Source organism: Lissotriton vulgaris, chromosome 4_1 (assembly GCF_964263255.1).
Source record: "Lissotriton vulgaris chromosome 4_1, aLisVul1.2, whole genome shotgun sequence".
NCBI classification, from domain to species: Eukaryota; Metazoa; Chordata; class Amphibia; order Caudata; family Salamandridae; genus Lissotriton; species Lissotriton vulgaris.
Window position 1 is genome coordinate 2,087,174,707 of NC_141691.1, and position 27,892 is coordinate 2,087,202,598.

General features: G+C 44.5%; 1 protein-coding gene across 1 annotated transcript in view; it reads right to left on the minus strand.

Moving 5' to 3' along the window:
- LOC147725090 (uncharacterized) overlaps positions 1-21,062 on the minus strand; it is a 191,743-nt gene extending 170,681 nt beyond the window's left edge. Inside the window, exon 1 of the mRNA XM_086918167.1 lies at positions 19,931-21,062. Coding sequence (XP_086774293.1) covers positions 19,931-21,047 — 1,117 coding nt within the window. The 5' untranslated portion in view covers positions 21,048-21,062. The remainder of the gene's footprint in view (positions 1-19,930) is intronic.
- Positions 21,063-27,892: the final 6,830 nt, after the last annotated feature.

A 27,892-nucleotide genomic window follows, 5' to 3' on the forward strand; every position in this document is an offset into this window, starting at 1 on the left:
GTTCAATACTTTAGTGAAGAACAGTGCTAAAACATAAAGCGCCACCATATATCTCATAGGAAAGGCTGTTGTAAATCAACGGCGATTAGGTTAAGCATTAGCAGAAGACATGCTTTGTTTAACCATTATCGTAACAAATATGCCGACTCAATCTTGAATTTGTAGCAGCCATTTTGTGTGCCATACATTGCCATGTGCTTGGTCCTACCTTCGTGTTCATCGCGCCTGGAGTCTGCCCGGCAACAGGCTATTTTTAATAGTCTCCGCTTCCAACATGTCCAGACATGCGCAGTAGGATCAGTGACCGTTACTTAATTGGTTCCAGACAGGAATGTGATCAGAGACTGTTAACTCCGCCCACCTATCGATGTGCCTTCTAAAATGTCCTTGTATGGTCATAAATCTGCTCTTGTCTTTTGTACCGCCTTTTCTTGAGCCACCTCATTGTGTATAAAAGGGGCCATGTGCTTCAGTTCAGTGTGCTACTTGATACAATACCGAAGGGTGTTGTGTGGGTTGTAGTACCACCTTTAAAGGTTTAATAAACTTTGCTCTTGTATTTTCCAGTGTCATTGCCAACTTCTTCCTATGATCCGAGGGCTCTGTGCAGAGAAGGGCGAACCGTTGCACTAAGTAGGCCTGGCGAAGGTATGCTTACAACAAATTGGCACCCGACACGTGGGGCTTATCGGCGACTCGGATGCCCGAAGGAGAGGTCGTGACGAAGGATTGGAATCTCGCTGCGGAAGCATATGCATGCCAGAGGAGACCCGCGTCTTGGCATCCAAGGCTTTTTTCCTCTCTTTCTGATCTGACCATCCAGGTGGGGCCGGTCCTCGGCTGAGATCTCTTCTGTTGGCTTGCCATGCAGTGGCCGTTCGGTCGAATTTAGAACTTGGCAGTGGGAATCTGGACACCCTTTGATTGGTAAGAATCGTTCTACGGAACTTGCTGTGGGTTTTGGAAGCCTGTGTGAGTGGCAAGGCACTTTTAGGATACGCTTGCTGTGGCAATTTTGGAAGGACTAGTCCCTGATGTGTATGTGTTTGTGTATGTGAAATATATGTTTTACATATAGGCAGGTAATGTTTTCTCCATGATACGATTTTGATTTGAACGGTACAACGTATTACGGATACTTTAAGTGCCCCTTGGATTATAATATTGCATATTCTGCACTATTTTGGGCATGCCTGTTTTTAGCGCACTTCGTAAAATGTGCTGCTTTTGTGGATATAACCGGTTAACACTTGAGGAATTGCAACCGGCTCCCCCAGAGGGGACGCCTCATAGGGAAATGTATTTAAAATATGGTCTTTCTTCTATAATGTACAGCACGTTGTGGAGGAAATACACACAAAAGGATCCTGAGTTGTGTTGGCCGAAGTATGGGTCATTTGCTATGCGAAAAATTGAGTATGTGGAACAGTGTATGTTTAAACGAAAATCTAGGCAAGATATGTTTGAAAGTGTGCGAATGTGGGTGAAAGAAGTATGTGAGCGTAAGAAACATGAGCAAGCGCTGATTGAAAAAGAGCAGCGGAAGAATGTGTATGAAAAAGTGCAAGAATTGAGAAAAAAGGAGGCGAAAGAGTTGGAAGAGAGACAGGAAAAGGAGCATAGATTACAGATATCTTGCCAATATGCTGTTCGACAACCTCTTTATCCTGTCCTTAATAAATCGCAAGATGATTTTTCTTTGTTAGATCATCCCCCGCCGCCGTATATCGTTCTGCCCGCTCCATCTGGCGCAGACAGGGATTCCCGGGCTGATAAATCGAAACATGATACCCGCTCCATGATTCCGGTCGATCTTGCGGCTGAACTTCGGAAAATGGCTCGGCAGTCCCTTAAGGATACTGTTTCTGTTTTGGATATTTTAGAGGCTTTTAAGGGTTGTCAAGATAGAGAACAGATACATTTTACTGAACATTTTGCAGAAGAAGTTGTTGATATGTTTCGAAAAGTATCCGCTGTTCTCGAACCTGATGATGTGGCCATTGATTGTAATCAATTATGTAAAGGTTATTTTTCTCTTTCCCAGGTGACTGATACGATCAGGCGGCTGGTTACACTTCGAAATGATGCGCTTTGGCTACCAGAGGAGAAACGAAACGCTAAGACAGATGAACGAGCAGGATTGGTCGACGGGAAACAATCATCTATTTTCGAAACAGATAAGACCGCGGTAGTGAATGCAAAGCCTATGCGAGAGGCCGCGCCTTTGTACGTTTCTCCTAAATGAGCGGGTACCAGTGATGATAAATATTCCGTAGATGCAAAAGGGTATTTTATTTATAATTGGGTCTGTACTCCCTGGAATAGAGCAGATGTTATGGCGCTTAAAACGGCGTTACCTGACATGCGTAAAAACCCTGCTGCCTTTTATGAAGAAGTTGAGGGAGCCTTAAATTCTTGTACCATGACGCTGGCTGATATTGATTTATTTTTCGGGCTCATATTGCCACCCGATATCTGGCGCTCCGTGCGTAAAGTTGATGTTCGTACAGCATATGGGGCATTATGGAAGGAGATAGAGAAAGAAGATGCAGGCAGGGAACCAGCACAAAAGCCATGTCAATTGATTTTAGATCTCCCGGGTGCAATTTTAGTTAAATTAAAAACAATTATTCCCCCTAAAAAGATTGATTGGACTATTTTAGCATCCTGTAAACAAAAGGCAGATGAATCGGTTTCAGATTGCCTTTCACGTTTTGAGGAGGCTTTTCACGATTTTAGTGGCCAGTCTCTAATGGACGATACAGGCCGTCACCTATTTGTAGAAAAGTATGTTACGAACCTATTACCAGGAGTAGCTAATCGCTTGAAAGCCAGGGAAAGCTCTTGGATAACCTCTTCTCAGGCATCCGTCCTGACAATGGCTCAGTATTACGAGCGTCAAGAACTTGAAGCAAAGGGTAATGAGGATAAGAAATCTAAAGAAGTAAAAACAAAAGTTATGTTATGCCAGGTTCATGGTCCACCACTTCAGGGTAACGACAGAGGCGGACAAGGCTTTTCTAATTCCTCCTCTAGTCATTACTCTCTGGTTGTTGATCAATGAGCGTATTGAAAAATTAGGTCACTGGGCAGATGAGTGTCCATTGTTGCGCTCACAGCGCTGTTTTCGTGGCCGAGGATCCATGAGGAACCGCTGGGGGAATTCAGGGCCTAGAGGCGCAATGAATGATTGCTCTAGGTTTGATTCAAATGCCCGGGTACAAAATGGGTTCAATACTTTTGATAAGCGTAACCAATACCAAATGTCTGATTATACGCAGCCTGAGTTGCATGATTCTGCTTTTGCATAGGATTGCGTAGGATGGGGTAAGGAATCAATTGAAGTTCCAGTAGATCAGAGGGTTCCTTATGTTACAGCACATGTTTTGGGTTCTACTGATCAGTTTCTGGTTGATACAGGAGCTACTCGTAGCGCTTTGTCTAAACAATTGGTTCTGAGGGCTCCCCTGTCTGGCTTAATGATTACATCAATAGGGTTCAATGGAACACATTCCCTTAGCCCATTGCCACTTACATTTCATGTTTATACATTTGCTGCTCAATGTCCGTTTTTGCTTTCCCCGAACACGCCAGATAATATTGTGGGTCTTGATATGCTCAAGTATGTCAGAGCCACAATACGATGTTCTCCCGAAGGAGTGCGTGTGATTTTGAACGATAATTACACAATAGCTGACAGAGTTTGTATTATTCAAGAAGATATTGCATTAGCTTCTCTACCTAACACTCTGTGGGCCACTTCAGATACAGATGTGGGTCAGATGGTCATTCCACCAGTACAGATCAGTGTCAAGGAAGGAGCTGTGTTGCCACGCCTGCCTCCATATCGAGTTTCACAGGAGGGTGAGGAAGCATTCACACAAATTGTGCAGGATCTTTTTGAAGTTGGGGTTGTTGAGGAAGTTCCATTTAACATTTGTAATAGTCCAATCCTCCCGATTTTGAAGAAAGATACTGATACTAGGATCTGTAGATTCATTATTGATTTACGGGTGGTCAATAAGATAGTGGTGCCACAATATCCATTGGTATCTGATATCACAACGCTCCTTACCTTAGTTCCGCCTACTGCAACAACATTCTCTGTTATAGATTTGAAGAACGCCTTCTTTTCGATCCCTATTCATCCTGATAGCCGATACTTGTCGATTTCACTTTGAATAATCGATCAAATAGATTTTGCAGAGTTCCTCAAGGCTATACTGAGAGTCCTAGTATTTACAGCCAAGCATTGAAAAGACAACTTGATTCCTTTGTTCTACCTGAGGGTGCGGTGCTCATTCAGTATGTTGATGATATTCTGTTAGCATCTGATACCCCCGAGCAATGTGAGAAATGCACGCTGTCTTTGCTTTCTTTCCTTGCGTCACATCATCACAAAGTCTCTAGAAAGAAACTACAATATTGTAGACCAAAGGTAATCTATTTAGGTCACCTTTTGTCTAAGGAGGGGCGTGAACTCACATCAGATCGTATTCAAGCAATATTAGACACAGCAGTACCTACTACATAGAAAGGGGTTCGAGCATTTTTGGGTCTTACTTCTTTTTTGTAGGCAATGGATATTAGGATTTTCACATATCGCTAAACCTTTGCTAGCACTATTGACAAAAGATACTCCTGTACTCCTCCCCTAGACAGATGAATGTGAGAATGCTTTCCGACAGTTACGACAAGCCCTTTGTTCAGCACCAGTGTTAGGTACTCCAGATTACACAAAGCTTTTTACATTGTACGTACACAAAAGGGATGGATGTGCATTGTCAGTTTTAGTACAGACACATGGCGATAAGCAACGTCATTGTGCATATTTTTCAGCAGTACTTGACCCTGTTGCTCGAGCGTTGCCTGGATGTTTTCGCTCAGTTGCAGCAACAGCTGTGTCAATACGCCAGAGTGAAGGGATAGTCATATCACATACACTTTTGGTGTTGGTACCCCATGCTGTTGATGCCCTTCTGAATCAGACAAAGACACAGCATTTAACTAGTGCTCGTTTGACAGGATATGAGCTGACGCTGTTAGATCCTCACATTACATTGAGGAGATGTGCAACACTAAACCCAGCCACGTTGTTGACATTTCCAACGACTCAGCCTGAGGCGCAAGTAACACATGAATCAAAAAAAGACGCAGCATTTAACTAGTGCTTGTCTGACAGGATATGAGCTGACGCTGCTGGCTCCTAATATTACATTGAAGAGATGTGCAACACTAAACCCAGCCACGTTGTTGCCATTTTCGGCGACTCAGCCTGAGGCGCAGGAAACACACAATTGTATTTTTTGGACTGAGGAACAGACACAGGGTCGTATTGATTTGCAGGATACACCCCTTGCAGATGTGGATGGAGAATTGTGGCTTGATGGATCTTGTCTAAAGTTACCGGATGGTACAACTTCAGCTGCATATGCAATCACTACGCTTCACAAGATAGTGTAGACAGCTCGCATACCACAGAAGTCATCTCGAACAGCAGAACTGATAGCTTTGACACGAGCATGTGAGCTATGTAAAGGATTGTGTGTGAACATTTATACAGATAGCCACTATGCTTTTTGAGTGGCGCATGATTTTGGCCTGCTCTGGAAGGAAAGAGGCTTTCTGACATCACACGCGATACAGATAATGCATGGGGAACTAGTGGATAATCTTCTGACTGCATTATCATACCCAAAGAAGATAGCTATAGTGAAGTGTAGTGCGCACAAGAAAGTGACTGACAAGGTGGGACAAGGAAATGCTTTTGTAGATCAAGTGGCACGTGAAACTGCGATGCAGCCTGACATGACTTCAATGTATGTAGTGAAGTCACAAGCTGAGCGGTGGCATGATGCTAGGAAAGAAGTATTAGAGATACAGAGGACCGCTTCTGACAAAGAACGAGAGAAATGGTCCATAGATGGAGAGTTGGATGATGAAGGTTGCTGGAGAAACAAGCAGATGGATAGATGGAAGTTGCCTATAGCTTTTGCGCAACCAATGGTTCAGATGGCACATGGGCTAGCACATGTTGGAGCTTCAGCAATAGTGAAATTGCTTACGCAAGTTTGGGAGCATCCAGAGATTGCTAGCACAGCTAATAGAGTAGTACTGTCCTGTATGATTTGCTTATTATTTTTTTTGGAAAAGGGACACAAACTACAGCAGGGGGGTTTGTTACACTGACTGCACCGTTTGAAGTTTTGCAGATGGATTATATTCAGCTTGAACACTGCAATATTTTGAAGTATGTCTTGGTGGTGGTATGTGCCTTCAGTAAATGGATTGAGGCATACCCCACAAAAGACAACACTGCAATTACTACAGCAAAGGTGCTTTTGAAGTAATTTTTCCCACAATATGGAGTTTGTAGATTTTTGTGGAGTGATAACGGACCTCATTTTGTAGGGGACGTTATAAAGTATGTCCTGAAAGGATTGGGGATTAAACAAAAGTTTCATGCAGTATTCCACCCACAATCAGCAGCTCTGGTGGAAAGATACAACGCAACACTGAAACTGAAATTAGCTAAAATACAGGCTTCTACTTCTCTGACTTGGCCAGATGCGTTGCCACTGGCATTGTTGTCAATCAGATCCGTACCTCATTCTAGGACGGGCCTTACACCTTATGAGGTTCTTTTTGGCCGTCCCATGAATATCTGGGGAATTCCTAAACCAAGTTCTGTGTATGATGTACCTTGTGTCTTAATCAATGACTATTTGGCACAATCGACTGATAACTTGGTTTCTATTCGTCAACAGGTTCGAAAAGCACTTCCCGACAGATTCACAGGAGAAGGCCACAACCTCCGACCTGGTGATTTTGTTCTCCTCAAATCCTTCGAGAAGTCGAGTAGTTTGGAACCGAGGTGGCGTGTGCCGGAGCAGGTGCTACTTGCTACAAGAACTGTGGTTCGAGTCACCAATCGGAAGAACTGGGTTCATGGGACCCCTTGTCGCAGAGTACTCCTGACTTTGGTGGAGCCTGCTGTATTGACCGACCACCGAGAAGTTCTGACCGCGGAAAGATGTGGTGCTGTGATGCCTGACAGATCTGAGGAGTTCTTCCCAGACCAGACAGTCCCTGAGGCAACCAGATATAATTTGAGGCCGAGAGAGATATCTGCAGCATTGTGAAAGTTGTCGGAGCATTCCCTGGGTCAGTGAAACGGAGAGCCGATGTGGCAAGGGGGGGGATCAGCCCTGCATTAGACTAGTGACACCCGCCTTGGCCCAGAGTGAAGAAATCAACGGCTACCCAGGGGTAAGAGCTCTGACAACTACTTTAGTTTGAGGAAGATTTTTTTGTACCGAGACTTAGAATGGAGAAGAAGAAGAAGATTTTTTGTGTTATAGGATTTGTTGTTGTCTTGATGATTGTGGCAGCAATAACATGGTCTGTAGAGGAAACGACTCCTGCTCGTGAGTTGTTCGTTGTTACTACACCAGTTCCAGAGGAGCATTATTTCTTCACGCTCCCATATCAAGAATTGAAACATCGACAATCTTATTTGAATAATTCTTTTCTTCAAAAGTTGCATCACACCCACATCGCTACTAATGCGACAAACTGTTGGATTTGTGGGATGATACCTGCACACCAAAAGAAAGGTGGTACACCGTTTATACCACTCCCTTTTTCGCATAATGGCTCTTGTCGAGTCTGGTATACTTTGCTCTTTGCGACTAGGAAGCCTACAGTGGGCAGACTGCTTTTCCGGTTGAACAAAAAGTGCCATCAGGACAAAGACGGGTATCCTCATGCGAATTGAACTATATGGTAATGGGAAGAATATCGACCGGACAATGTTTCAACACCATATATCTTCTCCAACATGAGAGACTCATTTGAGGCTGAACGTTTTATTATTTTTGTTACCCAAACTCAAGCAGAACTTTGTGTACAGAGCATTGGGCATATCCCTGTGGGAATAAGTGACTGTATTACTGTGTTAAATATAGATGGCTTAAATAATAGTACTTTTCTAGCTTCGCACAATACGTATTTTGTATGCGGAAATCGAGGATATTATTGATTGCAAGCCGGTTGGACTGGTATTTGTTATGTCTCTTTTCTGTTGCCCCCTGTGTTCTTAGCTCCTCCAACGTACTACCGAAATTTTAAATTGTTCAATAATATTACTGTAAACAGATATAAAAGGACATTGACTACAGATGATGTTGATCAGACTGACACTAGCCTACAACAATATGTAGATTTTAATTTAGGATTGTTCTTTTTCGTAGGTGCTGCATTAAATAGTAGGAAAATACGACGAATGACTAGAGTAGTGGAAGCTGTTACTGTTCAAACAGCTGCAGCCTTAGGAAACATTACCTAAGAACTACAAATTGCTAGAATTGTAGCTTTGTAGAATAGGATGGTGCTAGACGTAATGTTAGCAGATAGAGGAGGTGCATGCCATTTTATTGGTAGTAGCTGCTGCATGTTTATTCCTGACCATACCTTATCTATGTATAAAGCGAATAATAAACTTCATAAAATCGCTGCAGACATCCACACAGAAAATGGTACATGAACTTTTACAGGATGGCTTTGGACTTTGATCTCTGCTTGGGGCTGGAAAGTATTAACAGTCCTATGTATAATTATTGTGATCATCTTTTCCTGTTGTGTTTGTATTGAATGTAACCTAACGATTTGTTCTGTGTGTGTAAATGCTAGTATACCAACGAAAAGTAATATTACGGAAGTCAAAATGCAGAATGATCTGAAAAAGGAAATAGCTAGTATGATGGCTATTAATATAAGAGATGAATATCTGGCCTTTCCGAGGAAATCAAATGTCTTTAGCTAATGCTGAAAGGGTTGTCTGTTGTAAATCAACGGCGTTTAGGTTAAGCATTAGCAGAAGACATGCTTTGTTTAACCATTATCGTAACAAATGTGCCGACTCTATCCTGAATTTGTAGCGGCCATTTTGTGTGCCATACATTGCCATGTACTCATCATGTGCTTGATCCTACCTTTTTGTTCAACGCGCCTGGAGTCTGCCCGGCAACAGGCTATTTTTAGTAGTCTCCGCTTCCAACATGTCCAGACATGCGCAGTAGGATCAGTGACCATTACTTAATTGGTTCCAAACAGGAATATGATCGGAGACTGTTAACTCCGCCCACCTATCGATGTGCCTTCTAAAATATCCTTGTATGGTCATAAATCTGCTATTGTCTTTTGTACCACCTTTTCTTGAGCCCCCTCATTGTGTATAAAAGGGGTCATGTGCTTCAGTTCGGTGTGCTACTCGATACAATACCGAAGGGTGTTGTTTGGGTTGTAGTACCACCTTTAAAGGTTTATTAAACTTTGCTCTTGTATTTTCCAGTGTCATTGCCAACTTCTTCCTATGGTCTGAGGACTCTGTGCAGAGAAGGGCGAACCCTTGCACTAAGTAGGCCTAGCTAAGGTTTGCTTACAACAAGGCTAGCAGTGATTCCTTTCTTAGAAGTTACTCATCAATTAAGTTATGGTTTTATTAGCTCACCCTTTCAGGTTGCTGTTCTAGAATTATCTGTCCCAGCGGTAATTCTGTATCCTGCAAAACTTCTCAATTTAATGCTATTCAACCTTTTTTGATATTACAGGCACAGGAATACACAACTTCAAAAACATTTTAAAAAGTGTACACCGCGCAAAGCCACACAAAAGTAACTGGAACAAGTAACTGGATTTCTGTACCTGCAGGAACAAAGACTGCTGAGGATCTCCGACCGAACGAAGACTGCTGAGGATCCCCGACCTGCCTGGAGGCTGAGATCGACAGGAGAGGACAGAGCCGCTACCGCCTTCCTCTTCGGACCAGGGGCTCCCCGCTGACCAGCTTGCGGAACACGATGAGGATTTGCTAGCTGGAGCCCGCTGTGGAACCGATCGGTGTCAGTGGTTTGCCGTCTGGACACCAGGACCAGGATCGCTGCAGACGCCTGAGGCATAACGGACCTGCCCGCCTGTGATTGCTGCCGAGCCCCCGGTGTCACACTCGGAGCTGCGCATATCGCCCCGACAGCTGAGATCAGGAGCGGACCAGGATCGCTGCAGGCGTCTGAAGCCCAACGGAGCCCCCACCGCGGAACGGTCAGGGAAGGCGCCCCACGGTAGTGGAGACAGCGGAGATCAGGGGCACCATCGGAGAACAGCTCTGGCCAGCCCTCCCCAATTCGGAGGATACTCTCCCTCTGCCCGGAGTTTCTTTTGCACATAGAGTGCTGCGAGCTGAGCCCTGCGCCTCGCAGCGACGCCGGAGGTCGCCGGAGGAGACGGACAGCACAGGTGGCAGGCGGAATCGCCCCTGCACCTATAATCTTTTTGCTGTTCTGCAGATCGGGGGCACTAACTAACTGAGAACAGCTCTGGCCAGCCCTCCCCAAGTCTGAGGATAGTCACCCGTTGCCCGGAGTTTCCTTGGCACATAGAGCTACTCTCCCCCCCCCCCTCCCGACCGCCCTGCAGCAGAGGAGTCCTGGCAGTCTGTAGGGCGGACAGGGGCTTGGGCAGTTGGATGTTGCACCGGGAGCCCTACAGTCCTCGCGGAGGTCACGGGAGGCTGTGGACGCCCCACTCGCCACGCAGGGGTTACATAATCGCGCGCAGTGGTCCCGTGAGAACTAAGCACCGATTAGACGAGGAATTAAGAAAAGGTATGTGTTTATACAGTATCAAAACCCCATCGTTTAAAATGGCGGGAGCCCAAAATTCAAAAACTAAAGCAATAAATCACCTTCTGTGGCCACGAGGCTCCTCAAGATAAGGCTCCCTCGAGCATGAAAGTGAAACTGCCCTCCCGGATCACAGAAGAACAGCAATAAACAGAGGACTAATGTTTCTTCCCCCTCTATGTAGCGGCCATTTTGACCAGTCTATTGCTCTCGGGCCACCATCTTGGACTAGTCAATTTCACTGGACTACTAACTAATTCAATATATATAAACTGACACTAAGACCTCACCACTTTAGACTAAGCTCAACTACAGTACTCTGACACACACTTATCTGTGTCTTGTAACCGACTGTTGGTAGGTGTATTCTGATGTTTATTTCTATATTTTTATAATTTACCAATAGATCTATATTTTATAAGAACTATTCCTCCAATTGTACTCTGCACTACTCTACACAATTCGGCAACCTGCACCCTGCACCTGCATTTCTCACTCTTATCTCCTGTAATTCACCGACTGCTACCCCATATAGTGTAGGTTGATATTTTATCAAATCTACTCCTCCAAGTATACTCTGCACTACTTTGCACATTGCTGCAACTTACATCCACTTATCACTTTTCTCTCATGTAATTCACAGACTGCTAATCTCATAAGTGCCTGCCTATTTTTGCAGTCCTCTACCTCTACCTCAACCTATATCTTGTACTGTGCTACTTACAATCAGCTTGTGTATTTAAACACTCGTGTGACTAAGTGCCTGCATGTAGTGCAACATTATACCTCTATCTGTACTGTGGACATTTTCGTTTTTGTAAATTTGCACATTTCTCACTTTTCTTCACTGTCAATGTACCGAGCGCTACCTCAAATTGTCCTGGCGAACAACTAGTATTAATATTGCTCGATATGCACCGTTTACACCATTTATATTTTTATATTTTTTATATGTACCGAGCTCTACCTCAAACTGTTCTGGCGAATAACTATTATTAATATTGCTCGATATGCACCGTTTGACACCATTTATATTTCTATATTTTTGTAAATTTTGTTACATTGTGTAAGCTGTACCGTCTGCTACCTCATATCTCTTCATTCATTAATGTACACTGTGTAAGCTACCCCCATTCACACTGTTTATCTTTGGCTGGCACAGATTGCTACCTCTTTATCTTGATTATTTTGACTATCTTGTTACTCAATAGTGGCATTTGTGTACCACATAATTTACTGCCGACATAGTGCTTTCCTCAGATTGTTACCCCTATATGTTGGCTATTTTTGTTACTCACTAAGGTCACCTGTGTACCATGTAACCTACTGTCTGCACTGTTCTTTGCGCACGTGTCACACTATCATCTACCCTCCCACACCCACTTTTACCGTCACACTCACCTACACATATACCGCCATCCCAGCATGGAGCCCATCGGCAAGCACACATATAAAATCAACTACCCATCCGCACTCACCAAAAAAGCCGCTAAACGCATTAAACACAACTTCCTAAGGTCTCACCCGGAAATCCCCTTTGTTGACACCTACTTCTCACCAGTCAATGGATCCCTTAACATCGATATCATCTTCCACACCGCACGCGGAGCTCAATGGAGAGAAACGTTCCTCTCCCTACTCACTGTCTCCACCACCAGGAAATCCGCTCCAGTACTATCACCCCAGACCTCACAGCCCCCACCGACAACTCTTATTACCTAGCTCAGCATCAGAACGACATGCACCTTACCTCCTCCCCCAACACACCAGTCACTCACCCACCTGCTGCAACCACCCCACACTCCGCAATCACAGACACAAATAACCTCACATCACACACCAGCCGACCCCACACTCCCTCCCCGGTGACCCCCTCTCATAATATTACCACGCATCCTCTCCCCCCTGACACCATAGACTCCATAGACCCCGCCCACAACCCCTCTAACCTAGTTCAGCACCAGATCGACACACATAGCGACAAAGGCCACACCCTGTCCCCCCCCTCTCTCAGCCCCCACTTCCACACGCCAACTAATCATGCAGAGCACACCTCATCTACTATCTTAACTCCCCCGCCCCACGACAGGACCATCTCCAACCTCAACTCCCCCCCCCACTCTCAGCCCCCACTTCCACACGCCAACTAATCATGCAGAACACACCTCATCTACTATCTTAACTCCTGCGCCCCACGACAGGACCATCTCCAACCTCAACTCCCCCCCCACTCTCAGCCCTCACTTCCACACGCCAACTAATCATGCAGAACACACCTCATCTACTATCTTAACTCCTGCGCCCCACGACAGGACCATCTCCAACCTCAACTCCCCCCCCACTCTCAGCCCTCACTTCCCTTCAGGCTCCCCTTTCACCACCATCATACACTCCACTTCCACCCCGCTCTCTCCGCCTGACATGAATCCCCGCCTCCACGCCTCCAACCTCCTCCATACTTCATCCACTCCCATCGACCCCGTACCCTCTCTCCCTAACACCAACCCGCACGATGACAACACGGAGCCCTGCATGAACACTAACCCTCCCCCACACCCACACGCTAAGTCCCAGGTCATCCACCCAACCATGACTTTCACCCTCAGCACTAATACTCATCCCACTTTAGACAAGATTATGTCCTTCCTCCTACAACTCAAAGAAGAAATTCACACCATCAAGGAAGACATGCACACCATCAAAGAGTTGCTCACCACACCCCCTAGATGCGCCTCACGCACCACCACCCCCCCTCCCGACCTGCTACCCTCCCGTCCAGACAACGCTCCTAAGCCACGTCCCTCACACCGGACCGCGATCCATGCCCACAATCGCAACAAGCACAACAAGCACAACCGCCGCACTCACTGGACCGCGATCCCCGCCCACAATCGCAACAACCGCCCCTTTCGTACATGCAACCCTCTCTCGGACCTTGACACCCTCTCCCTCCTCCGCTCCTACGACCAAGCTTCCCTAAACCTCACAACTGCCTCGCACTTCCCCATCCCCACAATACACTCAAATCCCTGTAGATCCTCCACTTTCAACAACAGAACGTCTGTCCCAAATAACCTTAGAAAAGTCCCCCTCTCTCTAGTACCCTCATCCTCTCCAGACACACCCCGTCTCAAATGCACTCTCCTAAACTGCAGATCGGCCTCTAAACACTCCGCCGCCATCGCTGATCTCATCCTAAGATTGGACCTTGACCTTATCATCCTGACTGAAACCTGGTTAACCGAATCCTCTACACCTATAATGGACATTTTGGTTCCCCCTAACTACCACATCATTAGGTTGGACAGGTCTGGCAAGATAGGTGGCGGAATCGCATGCATATACAGGAACAGCCTTTCTGTTCTGACAGTTTCCGTGCCGCCCCTACCCTCCCCAACTTCCTACGAATACATCTGCCTCGATATCATCAGTGATGGCAAACCAATATGCTCTCTCCATGGCATTTACCACCCTCCCAGAGACCACCTCATCTTCGCCCAACAAATGATGGACCTGATTTCAACCAACGCAGGACGACAGCTCACCCAAATATACCTGGGTGACTTCAACCTCCATTGGAACGATCCTAACGATGCGGTGGTAAATAGTCTTAAAAGCTTCCTCAGCGCACTGGACCTCACACAATTATGTAACAGCCCGACCCACGAGAAAGGCTCTATCCTCGACCTTATCATCACCAAAGAGGGCGCTACTCAACTTGAGACTATTCAACCCTGTGACTGGTCTGACCATCATATTGTTACATTCCACATCAATGAAAAAGTCAAACACAATTCGGTTCAACCCACCAGAACTAAAGTCTGGAAAAGAGACCTGAAAAAACTCAACCTATCATCCTTACCCCCGAACAGTCGCGACCTCCTACTCCCCCCTACTGGCGTTACAGATGTCCAATCCCTGACTGACCACTATCTTAGCGCCGTGACCTCAATAATTAATGATGCTGCTCCCATGCAGCTAAAAAGAGTCTCCGCTAAAATCTCCAACCCATGGTACGACGGGAGTCTCAATGAAGATAGACGAGCCATGAGATTGGCAGAGCGCACCTGGAGGACAGCTCCCTCTGCACTACACCTGAAAACCCTGAAGAAAAAGCGAAACGCCTACTTCAGGAAAATAAAGCGCTCAAAAGCAAACTTCTTCAGCCTCCAGCTCGACCAAGCAAAAAATCGCCCTAGAAAACTCTTTGAGTTAATCAGAACACAAGCCAAGGAACAACCCCAACCTCTCAGTACCTTGCAGGAAGCACCCTCCTGTGAAGACTTCGCCACTTTCTTTACCCAAAAAACTGACAACATAAAGAATGATCTCCGCGCTGACGCAAGACTCCACAACACACCCAACTGCATAACACCCACCGAACCTAAAAACAATGCAACATGGTCAACCTTTGAGACCTACTCCGAAGAGGAAATAGGCAAACTGCTCCACACCTTGAAACCTTCCAACCACCTCACGGATCCCCTCCCTGCTAACGCTGTCAAAGATTTCATCCCACTGCTGCTTCCTCTCTGGACTAAAATCATCAACAGCTCGCTCCAAGAAGGAACCATCCCTGACTCCCTCAAAGTTGGACAAGTCACACCTTTGCTAAAGAAACCTACTGCCGACCCTTCCGACCTAAACAACTACCGTCCCATTACCAATATTCCCACTCTCGCCAAATTATTGGAAAAATGCGTTCAACTACAACTGACTAAACATATCGACCTGTTTGATCTCCTCAACCCGCATCAATCAGGCTTCCGGGCAGGACACAGCACTGAAACTGCTACGACTCACATAATTGACGACGCCCTTCAAATCCTAGATCAAGGTGACACCTGCCTCCTCATCCTGCTTGATCTCTCTTCGGCATTTGACACTGTCAAACATGAGAAGTTACTCGATCTTCTGAGCACAAGAATGTGTCTTTCTGGGACTGTTCTCAAGTGGTTCACCTCCTTTTTACACAACAGGTCGCAGAAATTCAAGAGTAACAACCTGATGTCCTCTCCAATACCTGTGTCGTTAGGCGTCCCCCAAGGATCTTCCCTATCAGCAACCCTGTTCAACCTAGTTATGGAACCTCTCACCACCTTGCTTCAAGCATCCAATGTACTTTTTCACATGTACGCAGATGACACCCAACTATATCTCAAATTACAATCCCCCAACGACATTTTACTACTGAACTCTATGATTAGAAGCACCCAATCCTGGCTTGCTGATAATCATCTCAAACTCAATGCTCTGAAAACAGAATTCCTGCTGATCGCACCTCCCGCGAAGATCCCCATCACGCAAACCTGGCTTAAACAGTTAACGGCACTCAATGTCCAACCCATCATAGTGGACTCAGCGAAATCTCTAGGCATAACCCTCGACTCCAACCTTAACATGCAGCAGCATATCAGCAAGGCCACCAAGGGAGCGAACTTCCAAATCAATACACTGAGATAACTTAAACCCTTCCTACCAGCCAAAGACTTCCAAACTGCAGTACAAGCTTTAGTAATCCCGCAAATTGAATACGGCAGCACCGCCCTCTGCGGTCTCCCGTTAACCAGCACTGCACCCCTAAGAGCCTCTCTAAACGCTGCAGCCAGACTCATCACTGGATCAAAAAAACACTCGCACATCACACCTGATCTGAAAACGCTGGACTGGCTGCCCTTTGAAGCCAGAATACATTTGAAAATCGCCTGCATGACACACAAGGCTCTACATCTGAGCTCTCCCGGATACCTCGCTCAGAAGCTGTCAATCTCTGGCGGCTCTAGAAACACTAGAGGCACAGACAATCTTCTGCTAAAACCTCGAAGATTCCGGAAGGTAAAAACCTATAAACGCTCTTTCTCAGGAATGGCACCCAGGATTTGGAACTCACTCCCTCCTGAAACCAGGCTCATCTCCTCCTTCACACTTTTTAAGAAAGAAGTAAAAGCTATTTTTATGGCCAAATACACTTGACCTATTAGTTTGGATTTGGAAAGACCCTACTCTGACCTGTATTACTTTGCTCGAACTCTATGACTATGTATTTCACCTTGAGCCATTTTGAGTTGTAGTAACACCGCGACTATGTACTTCACCTGAATTATTGTCGCTACTAACTATCTACGCACACATTTAACGCGCTGTTTGAACTCTATGAATATGTATCTTACCTGTATTATTGATGCTACTGACTATCTATGCACACATTTAACTGTTATACTTGTATTATTGATGTGCTGTACTGCTTATGTGTAACCCCACTCCCTTGCTGGCATTCCCAGCCGTGTAAAGCGCTCTGATATCTGCAAAGATCGTGTTCGCGCTATATAAAACTTTCAAAATAAATAAATAAATAAAATCAGTGTGCAACATGTTGGAGCTATTAGGGCATCCTACACACATCAGCACGTCTCATCCATGGCCTGAAGAAATATGATCACATCTACCCCATCATGAAAGAACTATCTTGTATCCCCATGCCAGGCAACAATATCTTCAAAACCAGTGACATCATTTACAGTCTTCAAAACCAGTATTCTGCTTATCTTGCAGATAAGTTTGCCATCTTTGGCGGTTCTTAGCACACCCACAGTCAGAAACCAATCAAACTGTAGACTAAGCATTGTAAAAAGAAACACTGAAGGAGGCCTTTTACATCCTTCCACCCAGGATCTGGAACAACATCCTAATTAAGCATGGGCGAATTTTGTGAATCTGGCCTTCGTGAATTTTGCGAATTTGCGAACTCGCAATCCGCAAAATCGGCGAATTCTCGCAAATTTGCGGATTTTTATTTCTTTTGTGTTCGCAAGGATTTCTGCCAGTTCGCAAGGGTTTTGTACCAGTTCGCAATTGCGAACCTACATGTCGGCTCGCAACGGTCGCAATTATGTTGTTTCTACGTCTGGTTCATCATCACAGGTTCCCAGCACCCTCTGTTTCACCCCTGCCACCCTCTGTTTCACCCATGCCACCCTCTGGTAAATCAATGCCACCCTCTGGTTCATCATCACTGTAGATTATGAGGGGAAAAAGCAGGCACACCTGCCCTGCTTCAACTGACATGAATTAATTTGGGGTTGATTTATTAATGTGTCACTGTTTTAAAATTCCAGTCTGGCACCTGCATCCTTATCTGTAATTTGCTTTCTGTTGCAGTGCAATTATTTTTTTCCAGGACCTTTGTGGCCTACTTGTAGCTATTCTATGAGCCTGCTGTGAGGGTCAGAGCAGGGTCATACAATTGTTGCAACTAGCAACTGAACTCTGGAGGGGCCCCAGTCAGGAAGCACTACAGGGAATGGTTACTAATGATGAGTTTGAACTTTTGCACCTGCTGAATGCTTTCACTTTTGCAAAACTCGTTTTTCTGCAGAACAGCATTACAGCAACTGTAATGCCCCAAACAAGCTTACTTGTGAAAGTTGATTTCTAATTCAAAAGTGATCCAAAGAAAGTCAAAAGGCCTCAAATCCAAAAAAGTGCAGGCTTGCTAGTGGATTTCTTGTGCAGAATTGCAATTTTTTGTAATTTCGCAAGTGCGAGATTGTTGCTGCCCGCCGCACCTACATGTTCGCAATTGCGAACTTACACCGCACGCCGCAAAATTGTATCACCAAGAAAAAAAAATCCGCTCCGTGCGAATTTGCGGATTTTCGGTAAATTCGCGAGCGTTTGCGGATTGCGAATTTACCGAAAATCCGCAAAATCCACAAGAGGAACGGATTTTCCGCCCATGCTTAATCCTAATATTTATCAGAACCACCCCCACCCCTCTCCAGTTTAGGGAAAAGTTTATGACAAACGTCTTAAGTGTACAATACGTCACAATGCATCAGCTGTCCACAACCCAGCTTCGTCTCCTATTACTTGTTGACTTTATCATGGTTTTGACCATTTGCATCACTCCTTTGTCTCTTTTCACTAGGTTTTAGATATAATTTTAGCATATACATACATAGATATAGCAGTGAAACTAATACGTTTGATGTGCCCTTTTCAAGGGTGTAGCCAAGTGTTATCAATTGTTTGGGCTCTAACTGGAATAGACTGACAAGCAACTTTACCATAGGACATTTGTTGGAACACAGGAGCATTTCAGAAAACAAGGGTCAATATTATTCGATAAGACTGGATATCATGTAAAGAAAGTTTTGAAGGGCATCTTAGATAATATGAAAGCAGGAATTTCCAGGGCATTTTAAAGTACCTTTAATTAGCGTCTTAGTCAAAAGGTATAATTGAATTTGACTGAATCAGAAACACTGATCTCAGCAAGGCAGAAGGTAAAGACTTTCTCTTGGGGTTTTTTAAGGTCCCCCCAAGAAAGTTACCCTGTGTGTATGAGTGTTACAATACTTGTTTTTCATCTGGGGTAACTGGGCTGTCTCTCTGTGTGTTACTAACTTTGTAATCCAGGTACTCATTCCCGCCAAGGGTTCTTTGCATTTTCTGCTTTCTGACCTCTGACTCTCGAATCGAGGGTCCTTTTCCAACATTCTCTTAGGATCTAAGGTTCCAATTATGTGGCAAGATATTTGGCACTTATCAGTTACTGCATGATCTGATGGGGCCTTCTTATCCTGAGTACTCCGATTGTTTGAGATGTATTTGGAGATTTTGTCTATTTGCTGTCACTGGTCCACCAAGGCAAACATCTCCCGAATGAGCAGCCACTGCAGAAGATATTTGATTTATCAAAAGGTGCCAGAGGAATCCAGTGTGCACTAATAGCCTACAGCTGGCATGTGACTTTTCCTGGCAGCTGGCAGCTGAGGTTAGTAAAAAAAGTGCTCTCAAATGTATATATGCTGTGTGTATACTTGCAGTTTTGAGTGTGTTTATGTAAGTGCATGTGTGTGTGTGTGTGTGTGTGTGTGTGAATGCATGTGCATGTGTAGGCAAAGTGTGTGTATATACGTGAATGTGTGTGTATGTATAAACATATGGGTGAGTGAAAGTGAAGGTCAAAGGGCATTTGAAGCCACTTCCAATACCCCAGGCTTTATGATGAATTGAGGTCCATGACCTCCCTCTACATTCTGCTTCTTGTAAAAGATCATGATTAACATTGGGGTCCCTGACCTACAGTCTGCACTCTTCTCCTTTCTAGATAGCCCTTTGGATAGCGTTGTGCTTTGCAAATGCACATACATACAACGTGCATACAAACTCAATATTTTCACAGATCAAACTTCATCACTTTTTTTTTTTTAAATGGCAAATATAAAAATATAATTGTTCAATACCTGAAAATGACTCCGCTTGGCCAAGTGAATATCCGTAAGATATTTGAGATTCAACTCCATATACATAGATTCCAAATGTCTCTGACTGATGGGAAATTTCATGCTGCCCACCGATTTTCCCTAAATTCACTTCCCAACCTATGAAGCCTTCCAGGTGCCGCACCGCTGGTACATAATCACTTAGTGGTTTGTAGTCGAGAAGAAAGTCTGATGACGAGGAGGGTGAGCGAGACACAATAAATAGGTAGTTGTAATAAAAGTCTTTGGTAACAAACTTGTAGTATCGCCAAGGAAAGTTGATGGGTGGAACGGTTGCCATGAAAGGATCGAATGTGGATCCTAATGAAATGCTGCCCCCCTGGAAGAGATATCCGACTGTGATTGGCTTGGTCGCATTCACAAGCATCCCTGTTTCTAAGTCCATGCTGACCTTTGAACCGGGCTGAAGGCTGTACTGTAGGGTGGTGCTTTCAGTACGAAGAGTGACTGTGGTGTTTGGTCTTGCAGTGATGATGATAATACGGTCTCTCTGTTCTTTAATCATCAGCGGGAATACAACAAATTGTTGCCCCCAACGTTGCACAGGATATAGCTGTTCGATTAGAGTGTCACAGGTGATAAACTGTGTTTCGTAACATATACTACCACTGAAAACAGCCACAGGTGTTGAAGAAGTAACTCTGGTGCCAGTCAGGTCATTAGCTTCACTAAGCAGAATTACCTCCTGTGGAGCCAGGGTGATGGTAACCATCTGTTTGTCTTGATATCTGGTTCCATCAACGACCAAGGAGCCGGACACTGTAATATTGACTTGAGTCTCAACATCTTCGCCATTGCCAACAGCAAAATGGCTTCCATACCCACCTTCGGATGTGATAACGAAGTACTCTGTGCCCAACTCTTGTTTGGAGAGGCAGGCGAAGGCATCAGCAGAGTACACATGTGAGTTAAATGCAATGACTGACATATCTGCATCTGAGCTCACAGTCACAAGCTTTTTTGATCTTTCACCTGCAGTGAGCATGTAGTTCGAAGGTAGGACCACCTCTGTTGTGCTGTTCTTTGCCAAGAGCACAGTCTGATTGTAGGGTGGAGAGGGGACTGTGACCTGCACCATGCATGGCTCATCATAACTGCTCAGCTCTAGTGCGAGGGTGACTGGAGTTTCCAAATTTTCAGTGAACGCTACAATAAAACTTCGTCCTGTATAGACAGAAAGAATGCAAGGAAAAAAAAATATGTGAGACCTTTCAATATGTTATATTTGTTTCTTGACAAAAAGGTGCATAATGATAACAAAAAACATAAATGTAAGTAGATAAAATCTTCCACTTTTCGTGTGTCCTGAGGCCTATATCCCTGTTTTGGCTCTATCGGAGACTGTTGGGTATATTTACTAAAGGCTCAGGCAACACATCTCAGCAACCAAACGTGATGCATGAACGGGCTAGAGTAGAATGGCAAAATATCCAAAGAGATATGGTAGTATCCTTCTCTCTCCCCAAAGCTGCCGCATTCACCTTTTCACCATAGTACTTAGTGCCTGCCATAGGTTTTGTACTGAAAGAGAACCCTTCTTTTTTTCTTTTTTTATTTTGTATTAAATTCTTTTAGCAAGTAGCCATTTGCAAAAAACATATACATAAACCATGAATGCAGGAGAATAATAACAAAGAAAAAGAGGAAGACATGGCACATTATACAATTTGATCACTACAAAAACATACAGGTTGTAACACCAATACAAATAAAGTTAAAAAGCAGGGGGCAAATTAACTACAAATGGCGATAAACATCGCAAAGCGCGTTTAGCTCTATTACATTTATTGCTGTCTATCACTGGAGTTTCTCGCCCAGATAGCGCTTTATTAACAACACGTTTCTCCAAGGTGAAAAATATTAAAGCAATAACGGCAAAATGCAGGAATATCGCTGAAAATCCACCGATTTTCCTCCAACGATAGGCAAAACCTTGTTGATAGGGAGATGTGGATTCAGCCATAGAATCCACCTCTCATTATATGTAGCACTAAGTCTAGATTTTTGCAGACGTTAGCTTACGGTGATATCCGCGGTTAGCGCAGATTTTCATGTCGGTATTGGTATCCTGGGCCAGCTTGACAATAGGGAGATGTGCAGTTGGCGATGATTCCCGTGTTCTTTTTGGAGGAAATGTCTACTTTGCGTCTCTTTAGAGATGTGAAGTGAGGCGTCGTGAAAACGGTTGCTAACATGCGCTAAAATTAACGGAGATGAATGGACCACTTAAGCGCTGGGATGCCTCAGGGTAACCATGCGCTATAGAAATGCGTAATCAATGCATGTCAGCACCATCTTGTAATTAGGGCGAAAATGTCATCTCTGCTTTTTTGGCTTTTAAAGCCAAAAAAGCGGAGATAAGGCCCTTGATAATATGCCCCCAAATCGTATACTTCCTCCATTCTCTATAAACATGAGTATATAGAGCAATTTTCAAGGGGGTGACACCAATATGAGTAATACCAGATGTAGGCCTTCAGAGGATCATCTTAATGTATTTGCAGATGTTAAGTGTTCAATAAGAGCCCCCTAGATCTTAATACCAAGTCTCAGTTTCTGTAACCCATTGATGGCATTAAGGCTAGTTTCCAGTTTACATATAGCATAGAACCTTCCTCTCCATATTTCAAAGGTGGGGCTGTTCTTTCTGCCGCCATAGTGATGCTATACAGAGTCTAACCACTGCAACAGCAATATACATTAAAATATACAAATGTATACATTCCCTGAGCTAGCACACTGTCTTCTAATACCCCCAGAAACATAACTGTGGGGGTTATCCCAATCTGTGCCCATGTAACTTCTGTCAAGAATACCTACATCATACGAAGGTTTCTGGCATAAAACATTTTTTAAATATCGGCCCCCCAGGTCCCTCATCATCCTTTAAATATCGACCTCCCAGGGTCGACAATTAATTGTTTCAGTTGTCAACACGTAGAGAACATATGAACTATATCTGCCTGATCCATCCCACACTGAGTGCACTTATCTTCATTCATCCCTCCCAGCGAGCAATTTTTGCAAGTGTGTAATACCAAATTAAACATGGTCTTGTACTATTAAGTTTTGAGACTAGGGGAGATTAAAATGTGTTCGCTAATATAATAGGTTCTTGTAGGATATTTCCTCCGAGGGACAGCCTGGTGTTCCATTTAGCATTCTGTGCCTCTACATCATTGATTTGTATTTCAATGAGTGCTTGGTATAAATACCCGATCCTCCACTGTACCTTTACTACCTCTAGTAAGTTATTTTCCTGTGCTAGGTGTGAAATATCACCTCTTTTAACCAAATAGACATGAATCTGCAGGTATTTACAAAAGTCTGCTTTAGGGAGATCATACTTAGACATTAACAACGCGTATGTCCTAACACAACTGCTGTCTACTAAGTCTCCTAGAATCTGAATGCTTTAACATATCCATCTATTGATAATACCATCCGAAAAAATAGAGGGAAGTAGAGCTGGAGTATCTTGGGGTGTAATAATTAATCCTATCAATCTGCAGATAACTCTGAATCTGAGGCCAAGCTTTATGGGCAGCCTGGACTGCCTTGAAACACGTTTTTTTTAAATAGCTGGGCTCAAGAATCTTAAAAAACTTCTCTATGCTGTAGAACCCAATAATATCGGGATAATATGCAGTATTTCATCTACATTTTCCTTGTTTTCCCCAACTAATAGGATTCCCATGTGTTGTAGTAAACATGCCCAATAGTAATACTGAAAATAGGGAACCGCCCAGCCTCCGCATACTCGCGGAAGGGTAATACATTTTATAGTTTGGCAGGGTTTACCCTGGACCCACAAGAAGCTACTACATATAGATTGTAATTTCGGAATCTGTTTCCCTGCAATTTCTAATGGGACCGCCCTGAAAAAATAAGAGTCCTTTGTGAGAATATTCATTTTCAAAACATTACATCTCCCCAGCATTGACCAGTGAAGGTCTTCCATCCTAACCTCATCACTCAGCAACTCCACCCCAACCATCGTGGAAAACGATGATGCCAACACCACAGCCGAAACCCTGCAGAGATGGATCTCCGATAGCGCCAATACCATAACCCCCCTCAAGAAAACACCTCCACCCAAACCAAGAAAGCTAAATGGTTGACCTCCGAAATTTGAGTCCAGACGCACTTGCTGCCGCTTTGAAAAGGCCTGAAGGAAACCCATATCTAAAGAAGCCCACAACAACTTCAGAGCAGCCTCCAACACCCACCACCAACTCATCAGAAAAACGAGGAAAAAAGCGATTGAAGACAGAATCTCCACTCATGCACACAACAGCAAAGAACTCTTCAACATCATCAAGGAATTTGCCCAACCCACCAGAGAGTCTACCGACATCCCTCCCTCACAAGATCTATGCGACAAACTCTGCACCTTTTTCCACCACAAACTCAAGAGCATCTAAGACAACTTTGACGAAGACAACTAACACACTGAACCCCCACCAACTACCCCTGACACCCTGAAGCCAGCGATTGACAACAGGACAGCCCTCACCACCAATGACACACTAAAGACAATGAAGTTAATCTACTCCGGGGCCCCCACTGATTCCTGCCCCCACCACATTTTCAACAGAGCCGCTGACACCATCGCATCCATGCTCTGCCACACCATTAAACGCTCCCTGGCAATGCCTTGTTCCCTGACGACTGGAAACACGCTGAGATCAACCCCCTCATGAAGAAAGCCTCGGCGGACCCCACGGACCTCAAAAACTACAGACCCATCTCCCTCCTCCCGTTCCCAGAGAAAGTCCTCGAGAAAGCCATCAACAGCAAACTCGCCACATTCATTGAGGATCACAACATCCTCAATTCCTCCCAATCCTGCTTCAGAAAAAACCACAGTACTGAAACCGCCCTCCGTGCCACAACAGATGACACCCGTATCTTACTGGATACAGGAGAAACAGCAGCCCTCATCCTCCTCAACCTCTCAGCGGCGTTCAACACAGTCTCTCACCGCACCCTAATACGCAGACTCCATGATGCAGGGATCCAAGACAAGGCCCTTGACTGGATCTGCTCCTTCCTCTCTGGCAAAAAGCAGCTGGTCAGACTCCACCCTTTCCTCTCAGACACTACAACTACCACGTGCGGAGTCCCCTTGGGGTCCTCCCTCAGCCCTACGCTCTTCAAAGTCTACATGGCTCTGCTTGCCCCAATCGTCAGAACTTACCTACGCAACATAGTGTCATATGCAGACGACAACCAACTCATCCTCTCCCTATCCAGTGAACCCAACACCGCCAGACACAACTTTCGAGAAGGTATGGAAGCCGTCGCCAAATGGATGAAAAACAGCTGCCTACAACTAAACACAAACAAAACAAAAGTACTCATCATGGGCCCCAACCCAGATGCCCGGAACGACACCTGGTGGCCCCCCTCCCTCGGAAGCCCGCCTACCCCCACGGACCATGCACGCAACCTGGGAATCATCCTGGACTCAGAGCTCAAAATGGACCACCAGATCAACGTCTCCTCCTCCTGCTTCCACACCCCCGCCTCCTACATAATACCTTCAAATGGATCCCCCTCAAACACAGAAAGACCGTCACTCACTCCCTGGTCACCAGCAGGCTCGACTACTGCAACACAATCTATGCCGGAATAAACAAAACTCACCCGCAAGATACAGAACATCCAAAGCGCGGCCGCAAGACTGGTCCTCAACCTGCCAAAGCCATGGTAGCTCTGCTGCATTTCTCAAGTATGGGCATCACCATGGAAGCTCTTTACATTGCTTATGTATGGGCATAACCGTGGTAGCTCTGTTGCATTTCACAAGTAAGGGCATCACCACTGTAGCTCTGCTGCATTTCCCTTGAATGGGCATCACCATAGTGGCTCTTAGCATTGCTTTTGTATGGGCATAACCGTGGTAGCTCTGTTACATTTCTCAAGAATGGGCATCACCCTCCGCTTCAATTCTCAAGAATGGGCATCACCATGGTAGCTATGCTGCATTTCTCATGCATTGGGATCACCATGGTAGTTCTGTTGCATTTCTCAAGTTCGGGCATCATCCTTTGCTGCTGTTGTGTAGTTTCTATATTACCCATACAGTACCTGCACGTTTGGATAACATATACTGTAGGATTGATGGCAGATTAACTCTGAACACCCCCACCGATAATGTTAGCCTTTCTGTTTTAACTAGCTCACAGTGCCACTAGAATCTCCTCTTATCGGGGAGAGAATTGTTTCTGGCAACTTCAGAACATGACAACCCTGATCCCCCAGGATCACAGGATTGATGGACTTATACGTTGACGCTTCGCCTGGTATTGCGTACATGGAAAACTTCAGTATTCGAAAGCTTATAAGGGCCCTGGGAGGTCGATATTTAAAGGATGATGAGGGACCTGGGGGGCCGATATTTAAAAAATGTTTATGCCAGAAACCTTCGCGGGAGTGTACTCAACAAGTTCCGAAAGTTTCATGGCGATCGGATGAATGGTGTTGTAGAAAGCTTATGAGGGACCTGGGGTGCCGATTTTCAAAAGATTTTGAGGGCCCTGGGGTCCATTATATTGAAAATGTTTTATGCCAGAAACCTTCGCCGGAGTGTACTCAAAAACTTCCCAAAGTTTCATGGCGATCGGATGAATGGTGTAGTAATGCATAAAGGACAAACAGACAGACAGACAGACCGACATACTTTCGTTTTTATGTAGATAGATAAACAAGCTTGGAGTAATAAGTCGAGTATGTTTGTGCTGCTGCCCTTAACCAAGTTGAATGTGAAGGGATTTAAGTGTGTTATGAAGTAAAATGGGCATTTCAGTGGATGATTGGGGGTCAAATCAGGAAGTAAAACTAGGTTTTATTGGAGCTTTTTGAAGAAGACAAAATTAGTTAATCGTGTTGACAATTAGACTATTTGTTTTCAGTCCATCTAATTGTTTTCTCTTTCATAATAAAGTTGGATTTAATTCCTCTTCAAATTAACCTTCACAGGACAAATCCATCTCATAGGAAAGGCTAGCAGTGATTCCTTTCTTAGAAGTCACACATTACGCAAGTTATGGTTTATTAGCTTACCCTTCGAGGTCGCTGTTCTAGAATTCTCTGTCATAGTGGTTATTCTGTATTCTGCAAAACAAAAGGAAACATTGACTTCTCAATTTAACGCTATTTAACTTTTTTTGTTATTACATTACAGGCACAGGAATACACAACTTCAAAATAGTGTATACATCATTGTGCAACATGTTGAAGCTATTAGGGAATCCTACACACGTCAGCATGTCTCATCCAGGGCCTGAAGAAATATGATCACATCTACCACATCATGAAGGAGCTTCTTTCGATACCCATGCCAGGCAACAATATCTTTAAAACCAGCTGCATCATTTACAGTCTTCATAACCAGCATTCTGCTTATCTTGCAGCTAAACGTCCCATCTTTGGCGGGTTCTGAGCACACCCACAGCGAGGAGCAATCAAACTGTAGGCAAAGCAGTGTAAAAAGAAACACGGAAGGAGACCTTTTACATCCTTGCACCCAGGATCTGGAACAACATCCTAATATTCATTAGGACCACCCTGTATCATCTCCATTTTAGGGGAAAGTTCATGACAACCGTCTTAAAAGAACAATACATCACAATGCATTAGCTGTCCACAGCTCAGCTTCATCTCCTATTACTTGTTGACTTTATGCTGGTTTTGATCAATTCAATTCAAAATGCTTTTTTTCGGGTTGTCAAGACAAACCATATAAGCAAACAATAAAACATACATTCATTAAAAAACAAAGATAAAACATCAGAGTTACACATTTCTCAATTCAAACTCATGATTAAAACAAGACCAAAAAAATTATCATTAGATATACTGTACATCCCTCCTTAATACTATACATAAGTTCCATGCCATGCACCGTTCAGTAGGGTT